At 41.0% G+C, this 23,712-nt stretch overlaps 1 protein-coding gene across 13 annotated transcripts in view; it reads left to right on the top strand.

Annotated features, from left to right (window-relative positions):
- The window catches only part of LOC309868543 (liprin-beta-1), a 177,295-nt gene that overhangs the window by 151,544 nt on the left and 2,039 nt on the right, over positions 1 to 23,712 (top strand). For 8 of the 13 annotated variants that reach the window (XM_082738497.1, XM_082738495.1, XM_082738496.1 and 5 more), the window contains 16 exons: positions 1,614 to 1,768; positions 6,072 to 6,187; positions 7,365 to 7,421; positions 8,789 to 8,849; positions 9,205 to 9,234; positions 11,129 to 11,300; positions 13,932 to 14,064; positions 14,351 to 14,479; positions 15,970 to 16,120; positions 16,805 to 16,916; positions 17,025 to 17,113; positions 19,622 to 19,744; positions 20,474 to 20,599; positions 21,172 to 21,360; positions 22,673 to 22,852; positions 23,553 to 23,618. In XM_082738497.1, the coding sequence (XP_082594623.1) occupies positions 1,614 to 1,768; positions 6,072 to 6,187; positions 7,365 to 7,421; positions 8,789 to 8,849; positions 9,205 to 9,234; positions 11,129 to 11,300; positions 13,932 to 14,064; positions 14,351 to 14,479; positions 15,970 to 16,120; positions 16,805 to 16,916; positions 17,025 to 17,113; positions 19,622 to 19,744; positions 20,474 to 20,599; positions 21,172 to 21,360; positions 22,673 to 22,852; positions 23,553 to 23,618 (1,889 nt within the window). Of the gene's footprint in view, positions 1 to 1,613; positions 1,769 to 6,071; positions 6,188 to 7,364; positions 7,422 to 8,788; positions 8,850 to 9,204; positions 9,235 to 11,128; positions 11,301 to 11,782; positions 11,816 to 13,931; positions 14,065 to 14,350; positions 14,480 to 15,969; positions 16,121 to 16,804; positions 16,917 to 17,024; positions 17,114 to 19,621; positions 19,745 to 20,473; positions 20,600 to 21,171; positions 21,361 to 22,672; positions 22,853 to 23,552; positions 23,619 to 23,712 lie in introns of all 13 variants that reach the window. The other 5 variants (XM_082738494.1, XM_082738487.1, XM_082738492.1 and 2 more) reach the window with 1 other exon arrangement.

Raw genomic sequence — 23,712 nt, 5'->3', positions numbered from 1 at the left:
TGACCAGCATGGAGCCCAACATAGGGCTTGAACTCACGACCTGGAGATCAAGACCTGAGCAGAGATGGAGTCTGACGTTTGGAGCACCTGGGTGGCTCAGTTTGTTAAGCGTCCGACTCTTGCTTTCAGCTCAGCTCATGATCTTATGGGTCGTGAGATCAGGCCTTACCTTGGCTCTGCACTCAGGTGGAGGCTACTTGAAGATTCTTTCCTTTTGTCCCTCCCCTGGCCTGTGCGTGCATGCAATGCTCTCTCTCTCTCTCAAATAAGTAAATAAAGCTTAATATAAAAGAGAGAGAGAGAGAGACACTTAACCAACTGAGATACCCAGGCACCCCTCCTGTACTTTTTTTCATCTTTTTTAATGCATATAAAATGTGTAGAAAAAGGAGGTTGTTTTTCGTTTTCTTTTCCAAAGTTAGTTGTATTATTTTACATTGCCAACAGCAATGTATCACTTGCCAACACTTGGTATGGTATTTGAAACTTCACAATCCTGTACATTTGATATGATTTTGATTTAATTGGTTTAGTGTTTAAGTATTCTCATCACAGTCACTCATGATGAAAAGTATTGGACATCTTATCATGTACTTACTGACATTTGTATATTAAAAAGAGGGAGTTTTTAACCACCATTGAAAATTATGTCCTGTTCTAATGAATAGTTTATAAACAGTGATTTCTAACTAGTATTTGTATTTACTTAGTCCTTAGAGAATGCGAATAATACCTACATTTTAATGAAATTAGAATAAATGCCTAATAAAAATATAAGAAGGTAAGTCTAGTTAACAGCTAAATGAGTTTAGGATTTTGTACTATTCAGAGAATAGTGTTTTAAGCATCATTTTTTGGTTTTAAAAAAGAATATCTGACATAGTTGTTCAGCAGCTAATCCTTTTCATTGCTGAAGATGTAGAAGTAGTTCTCAAAGTTGACGCTTTCCTGGGTATGTGGTTGCATTTGTCCGTAAGGCTGTTCTTTCTTCTTTAAAATAAATGGCACAGAAGGATCATCTTAAGGAATCAGAAGATTGCCTATTGTTGTTTTTTTTTCTTTATATGTATGTGGTTTTTGTTTTGTTTTGTTTTGTTTTAAGAACACAGAAATGATGATGTGAGTGCTGTGAAATGTGTAAACCTGGCAATTCACAGACCTGTACCTCTAGAGATAAAAATACATTATTAGTTTATTAAAAATAAAGAAATAACACAGAAATGATGAATGATGAATATTGAGTTTCTCATGGTGACTGTGTTGCTGTTCAGAATTAGTTTGTTGTACCACTGATATTCTCCAGCTTGGTTGTTTCTGAACTGAAATTTGTAAAGCCCCAAATTCTGAAACAAAATTAGGGAAGGTTGTTGGACTAAATGAACTTCTGATTTCAAGGCTGTGAGTCTGTAGTAGTAGCTATTAATACCACCCTCAGGCTCCAGGTGCTCATAGTTTAACATTTCTCCTAGAGGCCCTCTTGTTATTTTTCTAAGGATTTCAAAGGAAACTCACTTTTGATTTTTGAGGATGGGAAAAATTTTTATATTCAGTTGGTATTCTTCCTCCAAAAATGAAATGTAAATGAAAAGCTGCCATTCTTCTTCTTTTCCTAGACCAAGATGGCGACTTTGACAGTCTGCTCACTTCTGGTTCCGTCTCCACTTTGCTGGATGTGCAGGGTTTTAGTGACCTGGAGAAAAGTGTATCATCTACACCAGTCACGGGATCTCCCAGTCGTGACCCATTTAACACAAGTGTTCCAGAAGAGGTATTTACAGACTCTCAACATTATCTTTGTAGTGAAGAGACTGTGTCATTGAAGGTTAAAATGCTGTTGACAGCAGGAAAGACCTGGGATCTTTTCTCAGTGTGGCTACTGACTGAGTCTTAGCAATTTTCATGTCAAAACTCAGTCTCCTAGGACTTTATTTGAAAGATTGGTTTTTCCCCCCTCTTTAATAAATAAATACCTTGGGCAATGTCAAAATTGCTCAATTCAGGAAGAACATGGGAGAAAGATGTCATCCTAAATAGATTACAATCTACACAATAATAATCTTTATTAGGAAAGAACAAATAGGGAATAAATGAAGAGGGATAACGTGAGATTATATAAAGAAGTTGGTTTTAGTCACTTCCAATGTTGTCTCTGAAAAATTCTGGTCTAAAATCTTCCCTGACTTCTTTAGACTTGGAAAAAAGCAGCTGGACAGGAATATTTTGTCTTGAACTCATTTACTTTTCTTTCACACATCAGACTGGTGCTAAAATCTGTTTCCATTACCTATTGCAAACCACCCCAAAAATTTGTGGCTTGAATGACAGCACTTGTTTTGCTAACAAATGTGTGATGTGGGTAAGGCTCAGCAGGAGCATTTCTTCTTCGCTCCACTGGGCAATAGTTGGAATGGTGTGAAGGCTGGAGGCTTGAGTCATCCGAAGGCTACCCATTTGTATATCACATGGTTGGTTGGTACTACTGTTGGACAGGACCTCAGCTGAGGCCCTAGCTGGAAATACCTGTGACTCCCTGGCTTTCTTCTAGCAGAGCGTTTAGATCCTAAGGATGAGCATCCCAATAAGAGGACTGGGCATATTTATATCATCTTTTATGCTATGACTCGGAAACCCTGTGGCACCTCTTCTCCTGTAGTCACAGGCCCACACACATTTACAGAGAGGAAACAAAGACCCTACCTCTTGATGGACAAGAAATATCACATTTGAGAAGAACACATGGGATGGCATATACCCCTACGACCATATTCGACTAGTACAACTGCCCTCCACTCTCTGGCTACAATCATTTATATCCCTCCCCCATGCAAAATGTCCTCATCCCCTCGTCAAAGATCTCTTGGTCTTACTCCAGTCAGGCTTCCGCATCCCAAGACCTTGTCATCCAGACCCGGTCAAGATGTAGGTGCAGCTGCTCAGGTTTGGCTTCTCAAGTAGCACTCCATTCCATGTAAAGAACCAGGAAATTCAAGGTCAAGTCATTTGTCCCCTACACACCTGACATACAGTGGTGGAATGGGCATAGTAACTACTGGGCATTCCCATTCAAGAAGAGGAAACATAGACATGGAAGACACCCACGTATCATTAGTCAGTAGCAGTTCCCAAATCCAGCCAGGCTCGTGTGGCCAGTTCCTTGACAGGGCCCAGACCTTTGGGCTCTTGGTTGTTCCTTGGGAGTCATCTTTCCATTTCCAGGAGAAAGAACCTGTAATTTATACGGTACTGCATGTCAGTGATATCCCAATAAAATTGGAAAAAAGAGGCAAAGGATTAGTTAAGGAATAAAAAATATTTTAGAGGGGGAAATAAAAAATATGTTAGAGGGGGAAAATCCCCTAATTGCTAATTATATTTCTACTGAAGGGAAAAATAACATTTGACAGTCAATGAGTATGCTTGCTGCCTATTTACAGAATGGCAGATGTTACATGTAAGATTTGCCCAGATAGTCTCTTTAAAAAAAGTCTTTCCTATGTGAATTGTACTTTAATGAGACTTTTTGTTTGGAACCAGAATGATTTGATGAGGATTGAGTGTGTTCAGCCATATTGTTAAAGAAGAGCTAGAAGGGAGATTGGAGTTGGGAGTTAAAGTCCTAAGTTCAAAACGAAATCAAGGAAATGGATCAGTTTGTTAGTGGGCCATTTCCTTCCCCATGTTAGGAACCCGGGGAGCTACTGTGAACTTGACAACACAAGGGATGATGGCTCAATAATTCGCCCAGAACCAATCATAAAGATTCAAATTAAAAAAAAAAAAAAGAAAAAAGATAGTGAAGTAATCTCCTATTTTACAGCAATAGGACTTCTTAAAGAACAAAATTCAGGGGCGCCTGGGTGGCTCAGTAGGTTAAGCCTCTGCCTTCGGCTCAGTTTATGATCTCAGGGTCCTGGGATCAATCAAGTCCCACATTGGGCTCTCTGCTCAGCAGGGAGCCTGCTTCCTCCTCCTCTCTCTCTCTCTCTCTCTCTCTCAGCCTACTTGTGATCTCTCTCTGTCAAATAAATAAATAAAATCTTTAAAAAAAATTCAGCTGAGAAAATTTTTAACACAGGGATGATGGCTCTGTAAATTGCCCAGAACTAATCATAAAGATTCAAAAAAAAAAAAAAAAATCGCGAAGCAACAAGATCGGACTTGTTGTTAAAGAACAAACTTCAACTGAGTAAATTTGCAACATCTTACTGGCTTTATTCAGCAATTTATGAATCAGGCAATGTCCATTTTAGCAGATGGAAAGGAACTCTACGGATCTGTACAAAATGAAGGGCTTTTTTAGGCCGAAGGAAGCAGGAGCAGAGGATCAGGCTGGTCATTTGCTGGTTGGTTAAGTAGGGTTACTTTCCTTAATGTGCAGCAAAGAGAAGTCTCGGGGCAGGGTGGGTCAGGTAACTTACTAAGGGCAGGCAAGTGCCGATTGGTTGACCTAGGTCTGCCTTTTCTGGGAGTGCCGAGCACGGAAACTTAGCTAAGCTTGGGTTTACTGACATGGAGCTTAACACGAACCACTCCGTCTTGGGCCCAATCAGATTATTTCAACAGACTTCACATGTTATAACCTCTTAGTGTCAAGGAATGAGACCACCGCTCAGTAACTGGAACAAAAAACCACAGAGCTAAATGTATTGCTTATTTAGTTACCTCGGTGAACTTTGTTGGTCAGGGACAGTCTCTTTGATCATATGTGGGGCATGCGGGGTTGCTTGGAGCTCAGGGATTGAGGGACTCTCAGAGGCTAGAGAGAGTTGACATCCGCTGTGGATGTGTGGTTACAGAGGTGAGACTGTCATTGATTGATTGGCATCTAGAAGTGTGTTTCAGGTTGTGAGTCCCTACCTTCCTGGCTGACTTCAGAAGGGAGGCACGGTCACTGATTGGTTGGTTGACTGGCAGACTGAATTCCCTGAGGAAAATTTTATTTTTTTATCACAATATTTTTTAAGTGATTCATGTATTGTAGTTTATGATGGGCTCTTACACCATACTGCTCTACAGTCATCGAAAATTATTTAACCCCAGAGTATAAAATTTCTTCCATAGATTCCATCCTTAGGGTACACAAAGCATTTGTTTAGGAAGGTGTTTTTAGGCATTTTTGTTGTTGCTGCTGTAGTATTATTAAGCCAAGTGTTTTAAGTGGTATCCACAAAGAACTGGTTTGGGGGGTGCCTAGGTGGCTCAGTCGTTAAGTGTCTGCCTTCTGCTCAGGTCGTGATCCCAGGGTTCTGGGATGGAGCCCATCATCAGGCTCCCTGCTCAGGGAAGTGGGAAGCCTGCTTCTCCCTCTCCCACTCCTCCTCCTTGTGTTCCCTCTCACCATGTCTCTCTCTGTCAAATAAATAAAATCTTTAAAAAATCTGGTTTGAACAACATCCTATATTAGACTAGTGATAGAAAATAAAGTGAAAACAGGTGTGTTTACAAAGCACTTTACCCAAATCTCATCTCAAATCATGACAACCCTGTCAGGTAGGCATTGCCATTCTCATGTTACAGAGGAGAAAACTGGTGCCCAGTTAAGTGACTTGCATAAGGTTAGAACCAAAATTTTTACTAGGGCTTAAAGTTGTCAGGATCAACTATTGACTTACTTGATGGTATTTATTATGTTTTATTCAGAACCAAGTTCAAAAATGACCTTCCTTGGGGCACCTGTGTGGCTCAGTGGGTTAAGCCTCTGCCTTCAGCTCAAGTCATGATCTCAGGGTCCTGGGATCGAGCCCTACATCGGGATCTCTGCTAAGCAGGGACCTGCTTCCCCCCTCTCTCTGCCTGCCTCTCTGCCTACTTGTGATCACTCTCTCTCTGTCAAATAAATAAATAAAACCTTAAAAAAAAAAATGACCTTCCTCCAGAATGTTTTCTCTGACTTTAACAGTCATTGATGTTTATATCCAGAGACCATTTTATAAATAGAAGAATAGTGTTTTTAAACATAGGTGTATGAAATTTTTTTGATGGACCATGTAATTGTCTCCGTTATTTTTATTTTATCTCTGTGACTTCTGTCTTATTTATTGGATTTTTTACTTTCTCTAATTACATTACAGTTCCACACCAGCATCTTGCAAGTTTCAATCCCTTCATTACTGCCAACATCTAAGGGCCTGGAAACGTCTGAAAGCGCAAAATTGCCTCCTCAACCAGAGACTTCATTTGAAGAAAGGTATATCATTTATGACCCAACATTGCAATATAAATGTTCAGCAGAGTAGATCAAGCAAACACAAGAGTGCATTGCAATTTATTTACAGACACAGGTTTTACTGTGAGAGGCAAGAAACTGTAAGGCATGTGCCAGGGGACCAGTGTAAATCAATCACTACAGTCAGTTCTGGATTATTGAAATAAAGGGTGTGAAGCAAGAAGTCCTAGGGCAGGAGTCCAGGGAGGTGTGGTGTTCAGGTTGGAGAGAGATTTTAGGGGACTCAAGTTTTATGTCCTAAGTCATAGGGGGCCGCCAGTGGGTCCCAAGCCCCATAGCAATGGTCTTGTGGCCCAGGCTGTTCGGAAGAAGGATTTGGGACAGGGATACAGTATTTTCTCCATTAACAAGTAGAATTTTGAGGGAGCATGTTCTCAATTACTTAACCTTATAATGAGACCAAATAAAAGAAAATATAATAGAATATTTTAGGGGCACCTGGATGGCTCAGTGGGTTAAGCCTCTGCCTTTGGCTCAGGTCGTGATCCCAGGGTCCTGGGATCGAGCCCCACATAGGGCTCTCTGCTCGGCAGGGAGCCTGCTTCCTCTTCTCTCTCTGCCTGCTTCTCTGCCTACTTGTGATTTCTCTGTCAGATAAATAAGTAAAATTATTTTTTTTAAAGATTTTATTTATTTATTTGACAGAGAGAAATCACAAGTAGATGGAGAGGCAGGCAGAGAGAGAGAGAGAGAGGGAAGCAGGCTCCCTGCCGAGCAGAGAGCCCGATGCGGGACTCGATCCCAGGACCCTGAGATCATGACCTGAGCCGAAGGCAGCGGCTTAACCCACTGAGCCACCCAGGCACCCCGTAAAATATTTTTTTAACAAAAGAAAATATAGTAGAAAATTTTAAAAGAGAGGGGCAGCTGGGAATCCTCAGTAAATTCAACAGCTGACTCGATCTCAGCTCAGGTCTTAATCTCAGGGTTGTGGGTTCAAGCCCCATGCTGGGCATGGAGCCTGTGTTTAAAAACAAAACAAAACAAAACACACATGACTGTTTTAAAAGAGAAATTGCTTCCCCAGCACAATTTTTTGTTTTTTTGACAGTTCTGCTTACTTAGAATATATATGGTCTTTTACTTGTGAAGCACACACATTCCATTTTTTTTCCTTTTCTTTTCTTTCTTCTTTTAGTGATGGAAAAATAATCCTTGGTGCTTCTGTTGAAACCCAGCCATGCGATAGTCTTTCGTAAGTCATGTTCTTAAATGTGGAAAATGTCATTGATACCTGGGAGAGAGGAAGCTTCTGACAAACTCACAGTGACCACTGTGAGAAGCGGATGACTGAGGCCTGAATACATTAATGCAGGTGTGGTGGTTGGATGTCAGGGAAAGGGGAGGTTGTGAGTTAACAAAGAGATACTTGCTCATGGACTGTTATCCATTATCTCGTGCCAAGTGTTTGCACGGCTTTAGCCTTCCTTCATCAGTTTTCATGTGAAGTGCAGTGCTTTGAATTTCAGGTTTGCACTGGCTTGCATTTTGACCCTAGCAGAAAAGAGTCACAGAGAATGATGTAATGGCTGGAAAGGCTGCAGTAGTTTTTTGCATTCTCCATGTAGTAAACCGGTCCATTATCTATGTTTATCCAAGTTCAAGTCTGAATTAGGAAAATCTCTTACCAGAGCAGTATTCAAAGATGAGATCTTCTCTTTTCTCACCAATATCTTTTACTTTATTTGATACTGGACAAGTCTAGTAACTTATGTACACATGAGTACATGAGAATTGCCTTTTAAAAGTTTGTGTATGTGTGTTACTCTGTGTATGTCCAGATTACAATGGAAAAATGTTTGTGATGTCTGATACATGGGATTGCTTAAATGTCTCCATAGAGCTTTTTTCTCTCTCTAAACTGGTCACCTATTCCTGACTTCCATTTTTGAAAAGACATCCCTATACACTTGAATGCTAGTTATGTGAAAGGGAAAAAAATCTCTGGATGTTTACAGTGCCACTTCGCCTTTGCAAGGATAACAAACAAATTATTATGGGCAGCCAGAGGGATTTTTCTTGTATGCCTCGATCAGAACTGTAAAATGAACTACTTGGCCAGATTCAGAAAATGGATTCCTTTGTGAATTGAAAAGTAACACTTCTGTGCTTTATTTTAATTACAAGGATTATATATAAATAGTATGTGAGTGTTTTAGAAGTTCCCTGGTATATTAACTAAAATTTAAATAAAAATAAAAAATAAAAAAGTTCCTGGTCTAAATGTATACATAAAAGGATACACCACTGGTCCATGGAAAAATGCTGGTTTATTTTCAAATGTTGACGTCACAAGGAGAGTCCTAAGTGTTTTTCCAGCTATTCTAACATGTGTGGGACATTTAGAGTTATTGGCAGGACAGTTAACCACCTCTGCTTTTAAAAGAACTCAATGTTATAATTTAGTAAAGCACATAAGTGACTGCCTGAATCCGGATTTTCTTTTATGACCAGGATTCAACCCACACACAGTTTTAGTTTCTTTCCAAGATATTCTCCTAAGAAACAGTGGCACCAGAGCCACTTATTATTAATCCTAATTACTATTATTGTTATTTTTAGAACTTCAAGTCTGCAAAAGTCCAGCAGCCTGGGCAATCTGAAGAAAGAGTCATCAGATGGGGTTGGTTCTGTGTTGTTTCTCTGTCTGTTACCCTGAGACGCAAATATTTAGGGATCCTCACATTTTCCCATTTTCCAAAGAAAACTCTCAAGAAGAGTTTGAGGTTTCTCTAATGCAGATTTATTAGATACCACAGTTAATGGTAAATATTAAGAAGGGTGAATATGAACAGTTGAAACTAGTGTATATAATCACAACTGAAGACTAATTAGCCATTATTGGAAATAAATGGAACTGAGATTGTGTAGCTTAGAAGTAGATAAAAGTTTATTTTAATTTCTAGAATTGTGTGTAACAGTTTGTGAATATATGAAGCCATTCCTGTAACAATCTAAAATATTATTGTTTTGAACAGGAAAAGGAGTCTGTTCAGAAGCCTCCAGAGGTAATTTTTATGTCCAGATTACAATGGAAAAATGTTTGTGATGTCTGATACATGGGATTGCTTAACTGTCTCCAAAAAACCCAAACTCAGAACCTCCAAAACATGTTATATGAAAGAAGCCAGATACGAAAGATCAGATAGTCCACGATTCCATTTATGTGAAGTATGTAGAGTAGATAAATCCATAGAGACAGAACCCAGTTTGGCGGTTGCCAGAGATGGAGAGGGAGGAACGGAGAGAAACTGCTTCCAGGGTGAGGGGTTTTATTCAAAATGATGGAAATGTTTGGGAGCTAGGTGGAGGTGGCAGTTATATAACACCGTGAGTGTACTTAATGTCCCCTAATTGTTCAGTTACTTTTTATGTTTCACCTCAATAAACTGTTGGGGAGGTACAAAAAACAGACAAAACCCCCAACTCTCAATCAGGCTAGTGATATTCTTAATTATCATATTTGGGCTTCCTAAGACCTCACAAAACATCCTTAGGTCACCCGCCCGAGAACAGCTGTTTATTTAATATAACCACTGTGTATACAGCAAACATTTTGGTGTTCTGTTTTTTTGTCTTTTTTTTTTTAAAGACCTCATCAACAAGGGCTCTCGTTCTTCCTCCAATTTTCAATCATTAACTCTGTAAAGGCTACCTTCTGGTAGGCCACTTCCAGATGCACTACCTTGACTGCTGGCTCTGAATGCCTTGAGTTGTAATGTAGGTGTCCCTGATAAGGCACGGACTGTGCACACAGCTGTAATTACAGGCATCCTTTGTCCTTTTTTGTCTTGCCAATTCAATAAATGATTAAATGATTTTGACATCTGTGGTGAGACATAGGTAATAGTTGCACTAAACTGTGGCATCTATAAACTTGTAGTTACAATGAGCAATAAATTCAGAGGATAAAATAACCACCTTCAAAGCTTGTGTCCCCTCTCCCCTTTCTCTACCACTGCAAAAACAAAAACAGAGGGCAGGAGATGTTAGAGGAATGAGAGCATGCAAATCAAAGCATCTTTGGATCCTACTAAAACAATATAATAGATCATGTTACTGGAACTGCTAATTCAAATAACGAGAAAGCTAAAAAATCAACAGTACTTAGAAGTATAACTTAATTACAGTTAAGTTTCGCGATAAAGACCTTGACCTATTAGAGACAGCCAAAGAATCTTCTGAATCGATGAAGAAAAATTTAATTATAACAAGTTTAGTTTTGGTGTTAAGTGTATCAAGCATGTCATAGCGTTTGAAAATTGGTGATCTGTGTCAGGTAACTTGCAGGCAAGGTAATGAATATGTCTCAGAACACCCTCTCAAAAACAAAATGTTTAACGGTCACTGGTTGTGTCCTCATTTGACTAGTAATTCCTTGAGTAGAATATTTAAATAACTGGAGTAGAATCTCTTTCTGCTGCTGGTGTAGAAGCTTGGAGATAACGCCTACTTTGCACAGTGATTATATTACGCTGGGCTTCTGATGCAGTTACGGTACAAAGACTGTGAACTGCATTGTAGCCTAGTCCATGTCATAACCATTCGAAAAATAGGAAGCCTGCTGGTATTCTGGTTATGTAGTACCTTATTTCCATGTCATTGGGGGAATGAGGCAAATAAAATGAAGCTTGAGAATTTCTATGTCCTAAATACTTCACATCTGAAGCATGCCGGTTATAGGTCAGTGATGAACATGTTTTTGTTGCTGCTCTTGCTTCCTAAGTAGCTTTCAGAACTTTCTAAATTGTAATATGGTGCTTGGTGTTCATAATCAACTTATCAGTTCTGTGATTCTTTTAAATAAAATCACATGTGTAACAGATCAGGTGTTGTGCCCAGCGTGTACTCCTAATTCTGCACAGCCACGCTGTGTTCCATTTATTATTACTTGTCTTTTAGGATAAAGCTCCTGTAGAAAGCAGCCCATTCAGGGGCCTCCCTCCGAAAGCTCCGGGGCGTGATGCATCCGTGGACGACAACCCCTTTGGCACTCGGAAAGCCAGATCATCCTTTGGGCGTGGCTTTTTTAAAATAAAAAGTAACAAGAGGACAGCAAGTGCACCAAACTTGGGTACGTATGGCCAGCATGCTTTTGCTTTAATTCACTCAGGACGAGGACAAGGTCAATCCCCTCCCTTCCCTGGTTCATTGATCTGTGCGTTTCTCGTTCTCAGAAATGAAGGTGAATGAGCTGGGGGAAAAGTTTGCAAGAAACTGCTCCCTTAGGTTTAATTTGGTGGTAAAGATAGCTCTGTGCAGGCCATCACCCTGCTCTCCTTGTTGGAGTATAAGTGTAGAGGAAAGACCAAAACCCTTGACACTCTCTGACTTCATTGTAAACAGCTTCTCATCTGTTTCGAAATTGGACCCATTAACCCCATATTGTTCCTGCTAATGGAGTCTGCGATGTTGGAAGCACAGCGCAGTGCTTGCCTTTCCTCCCCCTGTGTGTATTTTGTGAGTAGGACTTTGAGCTGTGTTTCATTTTGTCATTCTCCTGTGTTCTCTCCATTGGGCTGCGTGTGATTGTGTGCGTTGTTGGGATATCTGAAGATCGTAAACGAAGTGCCAGTGCACCCACCCTAGGTATCGTACCCCTGCATGCCAGCCTTCGCCAGTGCTGTCCTCCAGGCTGACTAATCCTTGCTCTTGGCATCTGCGATCTCTAGAAAGCAAGCTGGCAGCGATCGGAAAATGTTGTCCTCGACTCCAGAGAGTTCCTTCCAACTGCTGCTAAAGTGAACTCTCTGGAGAGTCTTTGCTTCCCAGCCTACGTGCTGTTTTAACCCCTGCTAATGACACCTTGCCAGGAGCTCTGGGAGGACCCAGAAGCGCACAGCACCCTCAGAGTCCAGGGCAGGACTCTCCTGCCTCGTACCTTCCAGCTTTCTCACCCTTCCAGTGCATCCTGTCTCACACTAACTCCCAGGTCCTGACAGTTCCTTCTCCATGTCTCCATTATCCCCAGAGAGCAATGTTTTCAGCCAAATCGAGAAGTCTGTAGAAGACATTGCAAATGATTGCTTTAGACTGACTTTTCTTAAGGGAATGTTCTTCTGACATTTATTGCTTTGAAGATGGAAGTGGCATTTAGTGACACTGGAGGAAGATTTCTGGGATATTTAAGGAGCCTCCCCTAGAGTGATTTTAGGAGAGGGGAAACTCCGTTTTCCTTTTTAAAAGTGTGGGGCATGGGAGGGAGGAAACATCCTCAAAACAAAAAAATGAAAACAGGATGCTTTTAGAATGAGGGTGAGTTAGGCAACATTTTCTGGTATACCCGTACCCATGATGCCTTTGGGGTTTGGATGGAAAGGTTCCTTTGGATTTTCCCTGAGATACCCATACACCAACTCATGTGGGTCAGCACAGGTTACTTTTCTCCCTTTGCAGTCTTACATTTCTAGAATACACATGGGATAAATAAAATCCAGACAACATTTTCAAATGTTTTTGCATCTTTCTTAGAAGAAATACATTGTTAATGCTAAGAGCCCAGTGCTGCTTATGATAACCTATAATCACAGCTGTGCTTCGTAGAAAAGTCAACCTCTGCAACTTTTGTATCTTGCTGAAACACCATTTCTGTGATTTTTGTACAACTTTTTCTTTCCCGTAAAAGTGTCGTCTCACACTGAGGAAACAGTACTGCTTGTGTTTGTTAGTGGGGGATCATGTCTTAAGGGGCAGGTAAAAGAATTAAGAAATAGAGAATGCTGGGAGAACTGGGCGTAGCAAATTTGGATGTTACTCTTTCAAGGCAGAATCAACAGACACTGATTTTATATCAAAAGAAAAATGTGTGCATATCCAGTACAGTCTTTTCTCAGTAGGACATAGCAAGTTATAAATAGGAATAACTCTCTTGAAAAAAGACCGCCAGGGCTTGGTGACTAGGATCTGATGTAAATGCCAAAGGAGAGGAGGGAGTGAAAAGAAAATGCCAAAGAGTGTGAATGGGAGTAAAGGAAGGATATTAATTAGTATCAAGGGAATATTAAATAAGAAAATCTAAGAGAATTCTTCTGAGAATTGGATGGATTTGTTGAGTCTAAGATGTTCCTGGCACAGCACATTGGGAATATCCATAAACGTTCAGATCCTGAGTCTGGGGAGAGAGATTAGGACCAGAGATTGTGATACTGGCTGCTTATGAATGAGGGAAGCCATCATTTTGTGCCAGGCACGGAGTGGGTGAACTTGCTGGCAGGAGCCTAGAACAGAATCTCGGAGTGGAAGAAGAGGAGAAACCAGGTTCTATAGCAGAGAAGAAACAATCAGATGACAGATCTGGGAGATTGTCCTAACAAGATGAAGGAGATGATGATTTTGAAGAATGTGGGAAGAATGTCAGCAGTACCAAGTGCTGCAGAAAAATCGAGATTAATTTAAGTGATCTCAGATCACTTAAAGAATGTGGCAATCCTATCCCACCTTTAAACTTCAAAGAGGTGGTAATTTGTGAGTTAATGAATTTAGGCACAATATCATATGCGATATTATACACATCATTCACTGATACACAGCAGACGGTAAAGCAGAACATAAATTTGTGTTCCATCTGTAATATTTGTAGGGTGCTCTTTACAGACCAACAGAAGAAGAATTTGTGAAGAGTTGCTAAAGTTAAGAAGGGTAGCATCTAGTCATGTTCATTCCGTACTTTAAAACTCACCAAGTATGTATTCTGTTCTTGGAATAGCTGAAACAGAGAAGGAGACAGCTGAGCACCTAGATCTGGCTGGTAGATCTTCCCAGCCGAAAAATTCGCAGATATCTCCACCATCGCCAGATTCCAAAAAGAAATCCAGAGGTATCATGAAACTCTTTGGAAAGTAAGTAACACAGCAGACAACCGGAGGGGGCTTTGTGTTGTGTGTTGCTCAAATGTAGAAATAAATGGAAGATTGCCTAGAAACAAGTATGCAGTTGTAAGGCTTTGCTGTTCCTTTGATGGAAGGAAGATTGTGATCTGGGATGCACTGACTCACTGGGTCTCAGTTAAAGTGTAAATCCAGACGTCTTTTCTGACCATACATAAGCAATGTTCTCATTAACTTTAAAGTCCTAAGGTCTCCTCAGGTCGCTACAAGGCAATGTGATGTTGTTTCTTCTATTCAGACTTAGGAGAAGTCAGTCAACTACATTCAACCCAGATGACCTGTCTGAGCCTGAATTTAAAAGAGGAGGGACAAGGGCAACTGCAGGGCCACGACTGGGTTGGTCTCGAGATTTGGGACAATCTAACAGGTGAGAAAAACTGAACGAATGGACTTTGACATCTCTACCCACATGTCCAGGCTATGAGCACTTGCAATGTTAGTATTGTCCCTGGGCTGAGCAGTAGAATCCCTTGCTTACCCCTTTGCCTGGCAGAGGGGTCCGTCATCTTTAGAGCAGTGCGGGTTGGCAGTGGTTGGTGAGAATCATGCAGAAGATGAGGGCTGCGTGATCCAGGGGAGGAACCAAAGCTAAAGTGTCAGCAACATCTGTGTAAGAATGATTCTTTTGACTTCAATCTGACTGAGAAAATAGTTACCCCAAGTACTCTAAAGCATAGCTCTAGAGAGATGGGCTAACATAGCGGTTAAGAGTAGGTTCTAGAGACAGACTGCTCGGATCTGATTGCTGGCTTGGCTGCTTCCTGTAACCTGGGTGACCTTTGAGCAACTACATCCATACTCTACGCCTCCGTGTCCCCTGGTATGAATTAGTCTAATTATGAAGATTAAAGGAGTTAATATGTGTTGAGTATCTGGTAAATAGTAACTGTTCAGTGAACGTTAATGACTAATGGATTCTGTGAACGCACCTACATAAATTCATTAAGACACAAATTCTAACGGAATTTAATCAGGATTAAATAATCCTGAATTTATCAGGACTATGTAATGCTTTATCTGTTAAGACTCTAGGAACTTTTCCTACACCCTTACCACAATTGAGGGCTGTTTTGAAATTACTGTACTGACCTACTGAGCATGAGAAGGATGGGGTTGGCAAACATCTAGCACAAACCATTACACTTAGTCTTTGGAACATGGTCTCTCCTACCCTCGCAGAAGACTGGGCACAGGTTTTATCAAGGAGGAAACCCTGGCTTTCTCCAAACACATGAAGGTCTCATTTGCCATGTGTTCTCTTTATACACAGTAGAGGATCTCCTTGTGCTGTTTCAAAAAAAATAAAGAAAATTTTTGTTTATCTACATTTTTTTCCCCCCAAAGAGGAACACGATTTACATGTCAAAGTAGAAAATTTGACCCAGAAATTACTGTGATTATGTTTCCCTGTACTCAGTGATGGCATGTTGCGCTCTTCTCACTGATAACCATTTGGAGAGAAACCATAATTCTGCTACAGTTCAAGTTAGACTTGATTTCTTTCCATCTAACCTAGTGTTTTCTGTTTAGAAATTCAGTCTTCAGACCACGTTGACTGAAACTAGTACAGTGACTTGACTTGTTGTTTCAACTTGTTTTTCTTCCACAAATATGTTTCTTGCTCAATCATATTGAATCTTTTTTGGTTTCATTTGAAATGAAAGCTGTGGTCCTTTTGAGGTAACTTTCAATGCCAGTACCTCCTCCCCTAAACATGGACTGAAAAGTAAGCTTTTCACGGTCAACTAGGGCATTACTAGGGAATTTCTACATTAATTCAGTATAAGTTGGTCAACCTTGAGAAGCCACAGGGCTGGCTTGGAATTGTTCTTCACACAGTTGTTCGTTTTCTTATAGTGACTTGGATATGCCATTTGCCAAATGGACCAAGGAGCAGGTTTGCGATTGGCTTGTGGAGCAGGGCTTGGGGTCCTACGTGAATTCAGGCAAGCACTGGATTGCATCTGGCCAAACACTTCTGCAGGCTTCTCAGCAAGATCTGGAGAAGGTGACTGCTTCTCTGTTTTGTTTAGACAATGGCTACTGAGAAAGAGAATATGATTGTAGAATTGTTTTATACTCCAGAAAGGGGAGTGGGGGGAGCCAGTCAGTACTCTTGAAAAACTGTGTTTTCTGCTTCACACTTTTTTTTTTTAATTTAATCGCATGGATTTAACAAGAAGGACCTGATCTTAATGATTCCTTATGAAACATGTAAGCCACTGGCTATTTTAATGAGAAATAATTGTATAGACATAATAATAAACCTTAAGCTCATATTTCTCAGAATCTTTGTGAGGCTTTAGCATTGGCCCAACTTCTCAGTGTAATGTATGCAATTCAACTTTACTTTGCAAAAAGGAAAAGGAAAGAGCCCTACATCTTACGTCAAATTATTTAATATATTTCCTAATTGTTTAACCTTTTGTACAGAAAGAATAGAATTCCAGTCTTGCTGAGGAAGGAGCCTACTAGGGAATGGAACATCCCACTAAACTAGTTGCTGTGGTCTTGGCTTTCTAGGGGCCTTTTGTTCAGCAACATTTCACCAACTTGACTTGGCATGCTGACTGAACAGGATTGTCGGGTCTTTAACACTGGCTTCGTTTGGGGGGAGCTGGCATCTTTTGCCAGTGGCATCTAGCCCATAGTGACAGAATGGTCAAACCAGTGTTTCTGCTTATTATTTCAGGAACTTGGGATTAAGCATTCACTTCATCGAAAGAAGCTCCAGCTGGCACTGCAAGCCGTGGGGTCTGAAGAAGAAACCAACCATGGAAAGCTGGATTTCAACTGGGTTACTAGTAAGAGATTTTAAATTCACTCATTCATGAATGAGTAAATGAGTGACTGACTGAATGAATGAATAAATGAATGAAGCTGCTTTTTCAACACCGATTTCTCTCCTGTAGGGTGGTTGGATGACATTGGTCTCCCCCAGTACAAGACCCAGTTTGACGAAGGACGGGTAGATGGTCGAATGCTCCATTACATGACTATTGTAAGTGATTGGCTCCTGGGAGTTGGGGAAGGGGAGTGTCAAATTGCTTTTCTCTGGAAAGACACAGAAATAGTGAGCAAAATACATTGTTGTCACAATGATTCCACCAGAGTTTCAGGGTGTTGCCTTAACTTGAGAAGAGCCAGAAGAGTTTCTGTTAAGTTGAAGTCAGAGGATTTGGTGATTGCAGTACCGTTGGGAAATTTAAAACTTGGATTTAAGCTGAATGAAGGCTAATCTAAACTCAGCTCTCCAGGAAGATGGTTTTATGTATATTCGACAATGTAGACACTGAAGTGTGCTCGCTTTGAAGGGGTAAATTTTCGCATAATTTTATATGTGAATTATATGTTATGAAGATGCTTTGTTTTATTTTATTTTAGATTTTATTCATTTATTTGAGAGAGAGAGTGAGATAGAGCACGAGCCCGGAGAGGGTCAGAGAGAGGAGGAGACTTTCACTAAGAAGGGAGCCTGATGTGAGGTTTGGTCCCGGGACTCTGGGATCATGACCTGAGCCGAAGGCAGCCACTTAACTGACTGAGCCACCAAGGCGCCCCTCTCCTAACGATGTTTAAAAAATAGAGTGTAGAGTGTCGAAGCCCTGGGGGTTTCTGAGTTACACATTCCTATATGCAGTGACTGCTCAGAAGAGACCACCCTTTTGACCTGACATCTAGAGACCCGTCTCCTCTCCTCCCTTCTGCTTTGGAGAATGTTACCCAAAACCTGCCTCCTTTCTCTCTTTAGCCCCGTTCCACTAGGGGAGTAATCGCAGAGGCAAGAAGTAGGCTGAGGTGGACTCTCTCTGATTCCTGCATTACTGTTCCGTATTTTTATCCTTCCATCTAAGAGGTAGAAGGACTTTACAACAGTGGAAGAGACGGTTTCCAGGAGAACTTGTTCTAGATTCGGCTCAGGTCATGATCTCAGGGTTCTGGGATCGAGCCCCGCATCAGGCTCTCTGTTTAGCAGGGAGCCTGCTTCTCCCTCTCTCTCTATGCCTGCCTCTCTCCCACTTATGATCTCTCTCTCTCTGTCAAATAAATAAATAAAATCTTAAAAAAAAAAAAAAGAAGAAGAAGGCGGCGGCACCTGGGTGGCTCAGTGGGCTAAGCCCCTGCCTTCAGCTCAGGTCATGATCTCAGGGTCCTGGGATTGAGTCCGGCGTCGGGCTCTGCTCATCAGGGAGCCTGCTTCCTCCTCTCTCTCTCTGCCTGCCTCTCTGCCTACTTGTGATCTTGCTCTGTCAAATAAATAAATAAAAATCTTTAAAAAAAAAAAAGATTTGTCTAAAAATCTAAAAACAGTATCTGTTTTGATTTAAAACAGCTTTTTTAAAAAAATCTCTCAAGCTAAAATAATTTGCATTGTATTTACATTGTAATCATTACATATTTAGATTTTTTTAAATCTGAAAAACTTGAATTAGTTGAAACTGACCCACATGGAAATGTTTTGAATGGGTGTCTCAATCTTAGATTAAAATGTGTTGAATGCCTTCTAACTTACCATAAAGAAGTACCTTAAAGAAATTGATCGAAAAAAAATTCAGGAAATAATTTTGCTGAGTAGCTTTAAGAATTTAAGCTGATTGTCCAATATTTTTATTTAAAAACTATTTCTATAATAGATTATCACCTCCCCCCGCCCCCACCAACAAATGTGTTTATCAGTAAGGTGTGTCTAAAATGGATATTTTTCTTGTTTTATTTTCTGGGTGTGTTTGGAAATAGACTGGTGCTTATCTTGACACTGCCCTCCACATCACCTTCTGAAATAATTTGTTTTGGTGTGTTTGGTATGTTTGAAATGTTCCCAATAACCACAGACAGGAAAGTTACACCTGGAAGGAACTGATGGTGATACATGTTGCTACTAATAACTTCTTCATGTCTCCTTTCTCTTTAACTCTCACCAAAACCTTCTCATCGATCAACATAATTTTCCCCAAATTATTCACAGACTCTTCTGGATAGAGCATAATAATCAAGAACTAGAGATTCCTAGAGGCTTGGGGAATACTATAACAGAGATACTTTTCTGATTTTCTCCCAAATGGTGATGTGCCTTAGTTCAGCAAACCTAGTTCTGCTGTCCTCACTGAACATCATGGGCTCTTAGCTCTTTGCTTTATCACACCAAATCAAAGTGTAACCCAGCCAATTCCTTTCCAACTGTGCTCTACAGAGCTGTGGGGTCTCACGATCCTGTTTCAAAGTGTCTGGAAGAGAAACAGGTGAAACTTGGCTTCTGTTGATACAACACTAATTTTTTGGTGGTTGTTTTTAATTTGGGGTCCTGGAGAGGATTTTGTTGGGAACAGGAAAAAAAGTGTTCTGTTACCAAATAAAGGGTTTGAAAATACAAGCGCTCGAGGCCTGTTGGTAGAGGGGTTTCCTAGTTTTACTTGTTTTCTGAAATTTCCCTGAGAAGGTCCTCCTGCTCTAGGCCAGCTCAGTGAACTCCTCTTTTTGTTGTTGTTGTTTTGTTTTGTTTTGTTTTCAGGATGACTTACTGACTTTGAAGGTCGTGAGTGTGCTACATCATCTCAGTATCAAAAGGGCTATCCAGGTCCTGAGGATCAATAACTTTGAACCGAACTGTCTGCGGAGGCGGCCGTCTGACGAGGTAGCACCTGAGGTTGAGATTCCCGCTGCATGCGCTCTCCATGCACGGGACAGCTGTGCGGGCAAAACAGACACACGAGTCTTCATGGGCCGGCAGGGAAGGCTTCTGCCATCCTCAGAGCCTCCAGTCCAGCCTCATTACCTTCTCGGGCTTTATTTTCCTATATCCCCCCCATTGTGATAGCTCTACCTGTGTAACCACAAAGATTGTGTTTTAATTTCCCTCCCTCCTTTTCTCGGGTGTCTCTTATTTTCCTGCCTCCTTAAGCCACAGAGTTAAATACCACTCTAGAGACTTGTTTTCCTAAAGCACTGCTTCATGAGTTTGTGAAAAAAGCTTGGAACACTGGCACGGATGCCTCAAAACAAAACTGAGATTAGCAGACCCCTTTTCACCTTTTCTGTAAATACTTAGTGGGATGTCGAGGGAATTGTGCTCTAGAAGGCAGACTTTGTAGAAGGTGCAGTTTGAGTGTTTGGGATCCCACAGTCAATGGACTAAAGCTCCTTTTATTTTGTTTTATTTTACTTTTTTCATAAAAAATAAAATGTTCCAGATTTCATTGTTTATGCATCACACCCAGTGTTCCATGCAATACGTGCCCTCCTTAATACCCACCAGCAGGCTCACCCAACCCCCCACCCCCCTCCCCTCCAAAACCCTCTGTGTGTTTCTCAGAGCCCACAGTCTCTCATGACTGAAGCTCCTGGTGGTTGTTTGTTCTCACAGAACAGCGTCACCCCGTCCGAAGTTCAGCAGTGGACCAATCACCGGGTGATGGAGTGGCTGCGCTCCGTGGACTTGGCAGAATATGCCCCCAATCTCAGAGGCAGTGGTGTCCATGGTGGGCTCATGGTAAAACTCTCTTTTAATTGAAAAACTGACTTCTAATTTTGTTTCCATTAGTCGAATGAGTTAGGACATTATCAGTTTGCTTGTCATAATCCTAGCACCATCAAACTGAGCCCTCCTGTAACCATTTCTAGGGAGTCTTTACTTTCCGAGTATTTTTCCCCATCATGTATTTGTATCATGTAGGGTTAGATCAGATTTCAATCCATTGTCTCTTATCTTCTGTGACCATCTGGCCACTGGTTCTCATGTGAGGCGCAGCACCAAAGGCGTGAAACACCTGCCACATCCAGATTCTATTTCTGCACAGTGATATAAGGAGTCGCCTTCCAAAGGCTCCACTTTGGGGAGCTACAAGCCCTAACTTTGGAATGCATGGATGTTGGGAACGGCTCTACTTCTCACTGGCTTAGGCAAAATAAAGATCTATAGCTTGAAAATCAAAGTCCATGCTCGGTCTCTCTGGGCTTTTGCGGGATCATTGGTGATGACTAAATGAAGTGACTTTGCCAATTACAAAGCGCAGGGCAGACATGCATGATACACAGTGCCTTAAATGACTTTTTTTTTTATAGGTTCTAGAACCTCGTTTTAATGTAGAAACAATGGCTCAGCTATTGAACATCCCACCAAGTAAGACCCTCTTGCGAAGACATTTGGCTACTCATTTCAACCTTCTGATCGGGGCCGAGGCCCAGCACCAAAAGCGTGATGCCATGGAGTTACCAGATTATGTACTCCTGACAGCCACGGCCAAAGTGAAGGTTGGTTCAGGCTTCTGTCTTCTAATAACTGGTTAAAGCAAAAACTAAAGCTGGGGCTTGGTTTTGACCTGACTGTCCCATTTTCTGGAGTTTCCTGAGTCTTGTGGATGGGTTAATGATCTGTGCATCTTTAAGAGTAATTAAGAAAATGCATTTTTGCAAGTGTCTTTCTGGGGGAACCTTTGCTCACATTTATTCTATTAGAGTTAACAGTGATGAAGAGGATGACGTTGGGATGCAGTCAATGTATTGCCAATGCAGAGTCCATGACTTGGGCTCAAACATTGATTGCAGTTGTTCTATGGATACATCCAGCAGAAGAGGAAGATTTCTCACACAGATTCAACTTGTCTGGCTTGCAATGAACCAATCTTGCAAGTTAGAAAAAGATACTTAAGAAATGATTCAAGGTAGACCAACAGAGAATGGCTGTTTCCGGGTATACCCAGATTCATGGGTCATACCAAATTCAGATTACATTTTCTTCTTTTTAATCATTTCTCTGTGAACTCTTATGAGTCTGTTATCTCAACCAACTTAATGTGGAGATAGAGTTTATCAGCTCTTCTGCAAATTTGTACCAAGTTCTTTATATACATAGATATTTCTTTCTCTCTCTCTCTCTCTCTCTCTTTTACCTCCTCTACCTGCCTGACACTTTCTCATTAGCTCCCTTTCTCTCTTAAGAGATCTGCCAGATTTGAAACTTCTCAAAGACTCTGTTCTATTTAAATTCTCACCATCAGCCTGATCACCGTCTGCTGAACTGATAGTCTCAGGGACTATGCAGTGACTCAGATGGAGTTTCTCTTCCAAGTATCAATAGAAATTCTCTCTCCAAACAAGCGAGGATTCCTTTAGCAACCTCAGTTCTGTTATGGAAGCATAGCGGGCATACAGGATAATCCTAGCTTCCCCTGAAAAGAAAACACAGTTAGGACCATTCTCTTTTCCTGATCTGAGATGGGAAAACCTTGCAAAACTGGATTCATCCCTGAGAAATATCATTGCATTAAGTCCTGTTTAATCAAAAACTAAGGCTATTGGCATTTTTTTGTGTATCACCGTGACTGCGCAGCTAATTGGGGTGAATAAGTAGAACAAGCTTAATCTGAGATTCATAATCTGGATCATTTATTATATTTGGGCACATCAATCATACACACACAGGGTGCTTTTATTTTTGTCACACCAATTTAATCATCCAATTGCTTTTCTCTGTAAATGGAGTGAATATTTGAATCATGCATATTCTCAATTCTCTGCCATATGAGTTTTATTAAATCCCTGGATGTTTGCTTTTCTTTTAAAGCCAAGGAAACTTACCTTCGGCAATTTTGGGAATCTGAGAAGGAAGAGACAGGAAGATGGGGAAGAATATATTTGTCCTATGGAACTGGGACATCCATCAGGAAGTACCTCTAAGAAGGGATTTAAACCTGGATTGGACACGCGTCTGTATGACGAAGATGATTTGGACCGATTGGAGCAGGTAAAGGCAATAGGACATGCCTGTTTTCTTTCAAGTTCCTCCAGCCATGAAACACTAATGGAAACTTGATGCACTGTGTCTACTAATCAGTTTTTTCTCTAATATCTGAAAATATAATAAGAAAATAATAGTCAGCAGCTTCCCAGTTGCTTGCTATGTCCCAGGCACTATCCTCAGCAGTTAACGTATGTCAGCTTTCACGGTGATGGTAAAACATACAGAGCCTTGTCATCCTCAGTGTAGGGGGAAGGAAACCGAGGCACGGAGAGGCTGAGTAACTCACCTGAGATAGAAGAGCAGCTTGAAGACCTGGGCTTCCAAGCTGCCAGGCTGGGCTGCTCACTGATGTTATACTGTCTCTGGGTTATGGAAGTCTGTGTATTAAGTCAAGTGGAAATACACAGCTCATGTAGTCTTTTTCAATGCAAAGTCCTGGATTTGAGTATTGCCCCCTAGTCACCAATCCTTTGATGTCATTGTCAATATCAGAGCATTAGGCTAGAGGTGCCAGTAAAGGGACATTTTGGCTCATTCTTAGCCTCTGGTTGCTGTAACGAAAGGAGGTATCCCCAGAAGTGTTCTGTTGCTCCCAGCCCGTTTCATATCACTTGCATTATTTCTTCTTCGACTTCTCATTTTGCTGTCCTTTCTTTGAAATAATGCAACCTAGCAGGTCACGTGATGGGTGTGTTCTTTACAGATGGAGGATTCAGAAGGTACAGTGAGACAGATAGGGGTGTTCTCCGAAGGCATCAACAATCTAACGGTAAGTCTGTAAAACGAAGTTAAAACGTTATTCTACAGGGGCACCTGGCTGGCTCCGTTGGTGGAGCGTGCGATTCTTGATGGGGTTGTGACTT

The sequence above is a fragment of the Mustela nivalis genome (assembly GCF_964662115.1).
Source record: "Mustela nivalis genome assembly, chromosome: 7".
NCBI classification, from domain to species: Eukaryota; Metazoa; Chordata; class Mammalia; order Carnivora; family Mustelidae; genus Mustela; species Mustela nivalis.
The sequence above is the reverse complement of the archived record's forward strand: the minus strand, read 5'-3'. Positions and strand labels throughout refer to the sequence as shown.